Source organism: Arachis ipaensis, chromosome B06 (genome assembly GCF_000816755.2).
Source record: "Arachis ipaensis cultivar K30076 chromosome B06, Araip1.1, whole genome shotgun sequence".
NCBI lineage: Eukaryota > Viridiplantae > Streptophyta > Magnoliopsida > Fabales > Fabaceae > Arachis > Arachis ipaensis.
This window is the reverse complement of record NC_029790.2, coordinates 44,536-52,312: the sequence shown is the minus strand read 5'-3', so window position 1 is coordinate 52,312 and position 7,777 is coordinate 44,536. Positions and strand designations below refer to the sequence as shown.

At 35.8% G+C, this 7,777-nt stretch overlaps 2 protein-coding genes across 2 annotated transcripts in view; one reads left to right on the top strand and one right to left on the bottom strand.

Annotated features, from left to right (window-relative positions):
* The window catches only part of LOC107646238 (glutamate--cysteine ligase, chloroplastic), a gene marked incomplete in the record, with an annotated part of 6,339 nt that extends 5,498 nt beyond the window's left edge, over positions 1-841 (top strand). The window contains 4 exon segments of the mRNA XM_021103590.1: positions 1-29; positions 152-232; positions 332-401; positions 561-841. Coding sequence (XP_020959249.1) covers positions 1-29; positions 152-232; positions 332-401; positions 561-649 — 269 coding nt within the window.
* On the bottom strand, positions 5,619-7,403 carry LOC107645349 (cell division control protein 2 homolog D; the record flags this gene model as incomplete). The annotated part of the gene is given in 8 exon segments (XM_016349357.2): positions 5,619-5,919; positions 5,996-6,134; positions 6,229-6,298; positions 6,392-6,485; positions 6,579-6,690; positions 6,795-6,856; positions 6,955-7,096; positions 7,185-7,403. Coding segments are annotated over 8 exon segments (931 nt in total), but the record flags the coding sequence as incomplete, so codon positions are not given.

The window sequence follows — 7,777 nt, the reverse complement described above, 5'->3', positions numbered from 1 at the left end:
CCGAGGAGAGACAGAATTTAAGGAACATGGTAATGACTAGTGAATCAAAGCCAAACATTTATGCGGGAAGAATTAAATTCCAGTGAATATAGTGTGGTCGTTGGTCTAGGCCCTCTTCTGTGGACTAAAATTGTGTGATTTGTACGTCTAGGTTCCTATGACTGGTTTAAGGACTCCATTTCAAGGTAGATTACTGCGGCATGTGGCTGAAGATGTGTTGCAGTGGGCGAAGGTGTCTTTGATGCTGATAAATGATAGCCAATTGTTTTGCCGATTTCATTATCTTGGGTGTCTAGAACTACGTCAGACTTCTATTTATATTGTTTTGCAGGATGGCTTGGACAGGAGAGGCCTAAACGAATCCAGTTTTTTGGATCCATTAAAAGACGTCGTTGGAACAGGTATATAAGCTGATAGCTTTAACGTTATTCGTTCATCCTGCTTTGAGCACTAGAATGTCATTAAGGTGAAAACAACATTGTTCAGTTGTAAGTAATTTAACCTTGGAAAAATGTGGTGCTGTTCTTAACTTTATGACCATCTTCACACTAACATCGCAGGTTTGACGCCAGCTGATAGGCTTCTGGATATGTTTCATAACACGTGGGAAAACAGCGTAGATCCTGTCTTCAGAGAGCGCTGCTACTAAGCTGAGTATAACCCTTGCAATCCTCATAGAGAGGAGAAACAACAGTTGTACTAGGTTTGACTAATGACTATATATAGTTCCTCCTTTTAATCAACCACACTATAATATGATTTTGGAAGGCCCACTAATCAGGTTTTACTTGTAATAATAGTCTCCACTAGACAATTTGTTTAACGTGTGATTGACACCTCATAACCTCATTTGATCATATCAATGCATAAACATTACGGATCTATTACCATTGTTGTGGGGGCAAGCACCTCCACTACAATTTGAATTTTTTTTCGTAGTACATGATAATAATATTTATTTACCCCCATTAAATTATTGAATTTGACCTCACAATAATTTTTTACTCAACTTTTGGTACTTAATAGTCAATTTAAGAATTTTATATTAGATGTCTATTAGAATGATCAATTCTCAATTTAAATGAGATTGGTGTTTTTTCTTAGAAATCGACTCGAAAAAGTATTATTTATTTTCTTTTGAAATTAGCTTTAGTTTTTTCCGCAGCAATTGCATTAATTGAAAGAACTTTTTCAACTATGAATATCAATAAATGTTGGCTTCTAATTGTATAAGAAGTAAATTTCTAAATAATTGTTACTGATATATATAGAGATATTTTGATTGTATTGTTAAGAAAAAGATTGCTCAATTTTTTTAAAATATGAAACCTAAAAAATAGACTTTTATATTATATGTTGTTATTTAAATTACTACTTTAGTGTTTTAATTTGTAAATTAGATATTTGGAAGACTAATCATATTTACAATAACAAAATATAATTATAACAATAATCATGCTATATGTACATAAAAAATAACCACCCGCATAGAATATATATTAAAATACAAAATACATATTGAAAATGAGTTAAACAACACATGTATTTATACACAAATATATAATGATTAATAGATAATCTGATAATTAATTTTTATATACACATAATATTTTTATAATTAATGACCAATGCAATTTTTCTAAAAGAAGAAATACTGCATTAAAAAACAATTATAAAATAACATTTCAAATTAGAATAGTTGTTACTTGCTATTTATTTTATATATGTTGTTTATTTTAATTTTTGAGATGAGAATTTGTTTTTATTTTATTTTATGAGAAATTATTTTTATATCATCTATTTATATTTTCCTTTTTTTTTAAAAAAAAAATCCAATGGATAAGAAATTTCACGGGTAAGAAGTTTTATTCTATATAAGACTGATTTCTTATGTTTAAAAAAAATAAATGTCTCTTTTAGTTATGATAAGAGTTAAGTATCGTACGCACAAAAAATACTTGCATACTAAACTCTCTTATTTATATTTTTTCCTAGTATAAACAAATTAGGTGTACAAAACAATTCTATTGATTCTTAATAACAACATAAAATGAAAAATGTTAGAATTAGTTGATTCTAAATAATATTTAACCAAATAATAATAATAATAATAATAAAATGTTTTGGACCATGGGTGGCAACACTACTTGAATTCGTGGGTACTCCCTATATATATGTAATGATGATTATATAAATCTTAAAATTTAATTTTATTTGTTAGATTTTAATAATTATAAGAGCCGGTAGGGACGAGTTAGGTTTTAACTTTTTACTACCTACGGATAGAAGCAGAATGGATTCGATGCGGGTTATTGTAGGATAGGACAGGGTCAAGAAGGACAAAAATCTGTCCTTACCCGCCTCATTACCATCCCTAACCGTGACTCCCAGTCTTTTGTCATGATCAATTAAACTGGTCCAACGCTAAAATCCCATAGATAGTACGTCCTCTAAATCTAAGAAGGATAAGATTTGGTCTGGTATTCTCTTTTTGCAATTAACTTTCTTATAATTTTAGTAGGAAGAAAATTTTTAAAACTTTTAAAATTAGAAAATCTTTTATAGATTTTCGTAACCACTACAAAAAGAGAGTACGGGGCTCCCCTAAAGGTATGTACACAACCCAAATTTCACCTCACCTCTTTGAATATTTTTAGACTTGGACGTTGAAATGTCATTGCAGGTACCACTCTCGTCATCTTCTATTCAGCATTGCATGTTAGAGTTGCCAGTCCTATTCTCCCACTCACCTCACTCAGGTCAGCAAATGAACATTGATGCCGTATGTGGGGACTGATACTTTAAAGTAGGATAGAGAACAAATCCCTCCTCTCTCCGAATGAAGTCGAAAGAGGGAAAGCCATGTTCCACAGTCGAACCCCAGGGTTGCCAACGATTTGCAGATTCCCAATGTCATGCATATCGAGAGAAGCCCCAACAATAGCAAAAAGGAAAAAGAAGAAGAGAGCTTAACCACGCACGGGATCTCCAAGTGCTTGCAGATTAAATCAAATCATCGGAGTGCTTCCCAACTATTGGGATAGAGTTGTGACAGGGTACTGAGCATCGGCTCAACATAGCATGCACGTAGTTGGAGAAGGGAAATCGCACCCTTAGAACTGTGAATATGGGTTTATACACCCACATCCAGTCGATGATGTGAGGGCCCCCAAGTTGAGATAACAAACTCGCTCCTGGTGGGATAGACCATAGCGATCTTCCACTCGGAGATGGCCCGGTTTTCCGGAGCTCTTGAAGATCAGCTTTCCTGATGTGTCAAGGAGTGCTTAGGACATTCACAGTATAGCATTGGTACCAGACCAAAGACCTCGCGATCAGGAAACACTAAATCCCAGGGATGCAGTTTTGGCCTACATCTTGTCATACCTACAACAAGGGGTACCACCACCATTAGTATTACTCTCGCAACAGTAAAAGCTAACGCTAGAAGTGGGCTAACAATACTAGAAGTTGAAATCATACATACAAACATAGTGCCACTCTCTTCCCCCCTACATCTCCTACTAATCTAACAACATTAGGCACAACAAAATCTAGGAAGCATGCCAACAAAACTAAAAGCAAAGAAAAATGCAAAAATAAAATAAGAAATGGAAAAGAAAGCGTACTAGAAATAAAATGTAGCAATAACAAATATAGGTGACGACAAAAACCACTACTAAATGGCAAAGCAAGTGGAGGATCAGAGAGGCAAGCGAAGGGACGAAAATGAGAGAGGAAGTTGCAAAAAGAACGAAAGAGAAGAGCAAAAATAACCGTTCAAAAATCAAAAGAAATTAGGTGGGGACGAAAAGAGACTTTTTCTATTGGAATTTAAAACCCGCTTATTTCCTCGACAGTTACAATGCCTCGGACAATGCAAACGTCAGGTCAGTTCAGAATCTAAACACCCGATGACGGTATAGATTCGAGAATGATAGCAATCAATACAAAAAGAGTGAATACCCCATCCGGTCCCTGACAATTATCTCGAAAGGACAACGAGGCCCCCAAGAAAAAAAAAATATTCAATCCAACCCCTAATAATTTTTTTTGGGACTGATTAGCCCCTGTGCCAAAAAAAATAACATTAATTTTCTTTTGGCACATGGGCCTCGTTGTCCTTTCGAAGTAATTGTCAGGGGCCGGGTTGGAGTTTTTTTTTGTTAGGGGCTGGGTTCGGATTTTTTTTTGTCAGGGACCTCATTGTCTTTCGAAGTAATTGTCAGTGGCTGATTTGAATTTTTCTCATACAAAAATATGAGACCTCGCAAACTAGTTATCCCGTGTTTGGGGGCACTGTTCTGGATCATGACTCGGGGCCTTTTGCCATGATTTACTAAACCGGTCCAACGCTAAGGTCCAACAGTGGGAAGCCTTTCAGACCTGAGAAGGGCAAGATTTGAGAAGGGCAAGATTTGGTCTGGTATCTTTTTTATTATGGAGTAAAGTATTGTTTTTGTCCCCCAACGTTTGGGGTAAGTCCCAAAGTTATCCCTAACGTTTCAATCGTTCTATTTAAGTCCCTAACGTTTCAAAATTGACTCAATGTTGTTCTTATGTTAAGGATCCGTTAACAGAATTGACAGCGGGACAAAATTAAGACAATTTTGAAACGTTGGGTGACTTAAATAGAACGAAAACATTGGGGATAAAAACGATACATAGAAATAAATTTTAATTTTATCCTTCAAAATATCAATTTTATTGTATATAATATTCAATTATTTTTTAATCACATCTAAATAAATTACACTTAATCACATTATTTTCATTCTAAATAATATTTTTTATATTTTTATATTATAACCTTAAGTATAAAATTATAAAAAAATAAATTTATGTAATCAGGACTATTTGAAGGGATCCCCCACAAGTTCTCAGGACCACTAGCACGAGACTCCTCTAAAGGTATTATTATTCACCTCACTTCTTTGAACACTATTTGATTTAAGCATCAAATTGTCATTGCAAATACTATTCGTTCAACATTCGACATCAAAGTCGCCGGTCCTATTCTCTCACTCACTTCCTTCAAACTAACAAATAATATGATATCATTATCTTTTCGTAATTGAAAAATACTTAAAAAAAATCAGACCTATACAAAAGTTGAATCACTGTATAAATCATCACTTAAAAAAAGTTAAAAAGTTATTTTTATTCTAGTTATAATTTATTATGAATAGCTATACAAAAGCCGTTTTTTTCTTTGATTTTGGAGAAGATAAATAAATAGAGAAAACAAATATAACAAATTAAGCCACCAAAATATGATAACAAACTAAGAAGAAAACCTATGCGACCCTGTAACTGTAAGTACATGTATGCGCATTAATAATTTTGAGTGTTCAACAACGGATATGCTGCTTTTGATTTATTTATTTAATAGGCAAATAGATTATTATGTCTGTGATTATTAGCGTAGCTCTAACGAACGCATCCCACACAGTATTAATGATTAAACACAGGCTATATTTTTGTTAGTCAAAAAGCCAACAACGATAATCATAAAGTATGTCCAAATTTAATCCTTGAAAAGTTAAAATTACAAACATTCATAATTCTCGAATTTGAAATAAAAAAAGGCCAAATCATCCTAAAACAGAATATTGTAGTCACAAAAAAAAAAAAAAAAAACAAAATATTATATGCGCTCGAGGGAAGCAAAGCAAATCGGTAACGATGAATTCCCACATCCAAAGAGTTGCGTTTGTTCATCGAATATAACAACAGAGCAAAAGCTATCACCCGAAACTTTTTTTATCATGCGCTCGAGGGAAGCAAAGTACTCCCTACATCCAAAAGAGTCGATGACGTTATTTCCTAGAGATTGGTCTTATCCAGGTCATGGAAGTAAGGGTGTTCCATAGCTTTCTTTGCAGAAATCCGCTTGGAAGGCTCGTATTGCAGCATTTGCTGAAAATGCCCAGAGAAATTATGAACAATAAAGTCATGTCAACAATAGAATTGATCAAGGCAAGGTATTTCTTACAGATAGTAGATCGACTCCTTGATCATCCAAGGTTGGAACAGCCATGTACAGCTCTTGAGGGTTCCACTGAGGGTACTCATGCCAGTTCATTAGTTTACTAACGCCTGGCCACACCTCTTCATTAGGGGTACCCAATAGCCTGGAGAAAGAACACCAAGTTACCCACTTATTGATATACAAAGTGCATATTGAATCAACGAAGCATATGAGATATTCTTGCTTAAATGAATCACCTGAATATGTGGAGGAGTTGTTGCAGTTCCGAATCACCAGGGAAAAGGGCTTGCTTAGCGACAAGTTCAGCTACATCGATGGAGATGAGATAAAACATGAATTTAGATGTACTAGCCAACATGAACAAGGCAATAAACTTGGTTGAAGAAACAAGGTCCTTACCAAATATGCAGCCAACGGACCACATATCCACCGCCATTGAGTAATGGGTAGCACCAAGAAGGACTTCGGGAGCTCTATACCACAAGGTTAGTATCTGAAAATAGAGAAATGACACGGAAGTAATGCCAATGCTAGAAAGGAGAGAAAAAAGAACGCGAATTAACACAAAATCTATCTATGGTCTAACCTCGTGGGTGTATTTCTTAATTGGCACAGTAAAAGCTCGAGCGAGTCCAAGATCAGCTATTTTGAGCATCATTGTTGATCGGTCCATCAAGAGATTGTGAGGCTTCAAGTCCCTTGATAAAAATAAAGATCCAATTTTGAGGAGATAAGTAAAGTGCGTGAGTAACTATGAAACTATGACTACATGTGATGTGAGAGAAAGCCATGGAATGAATACCTGTGCAAGATTCCATGTCCGTGGCAGAAAGCAACGCCCTTACAGAGTTGGTACATCAAGCTCTAGAACAAAGAAATGCAAAGCAGAGTGTCAATTTAAACAAACCCTAAGAACAAGGAACCTTTCCTAATCTTGATTTGAAAATCGGAGAGAGAATTACTTTGACGGTTTTGGGTGGGATGAATTGACTACTCTGACGGAAAGAGCGAATGAATTTCTTGAGATCGGTGTCCATGTACTCGAATACCAGGTAGAGCACGGTCTTGCCTTCCTTGTTCTGACCTTGTTTGACATCCATTAACCTGTGTGATACAGGGGGAAGGGAAATGGGATGAAATTTAAAACCCTAATCTAATCTTGTTCAAATCGAAAGGAATGTGAACGGTATACCTGACTACATGGGGATCGCGGGAGAGCATGCGTAGGATGGAGACCTCGCGGAGAGTGGTGGGAGGGACGCCCTCTTCGTCCTCGTGGAGACGAGTCTTCTTGAGGGCGACGATCTTGCCGGTGGCCTTGTCCCTCGCTCTGTACACCTTCCCGTACGTCCCTTCTCCAACCTTCTCCAGTTTCTCGAACGCCTCCTTCGCCGACAACACTACTGTTGCCGCTCCTACGCGTCCTGCTCCTGTCAATTTCTCCATACCTCTCTCTCTCTCTCTCTCTCTCTCTCTCTCGTCGCTCGGGGAATGGTGATGGTGATTGTATTCAAATCTCAATCCAGTTAGTTAATATTAATATATAGCCCGTGCAACCTTCAATTTCAATTTCAAATGAGATTGTTATTGATTGAGTCGTTGCCCAACGGATACTTTTCTTTTAAAATTCAAACTCCGCTCCTCTTTCCTGATCTCCCTAGTCAGTAGTCAACTATTGAAGCAATTAGACAGTTATGCAACATAATTTGCCAAAGCAAAAATACAATACTTTAAAAAAAAATTATTTTAATATTTAGTTTCTATAATTTTTTTATAGTAATCTCA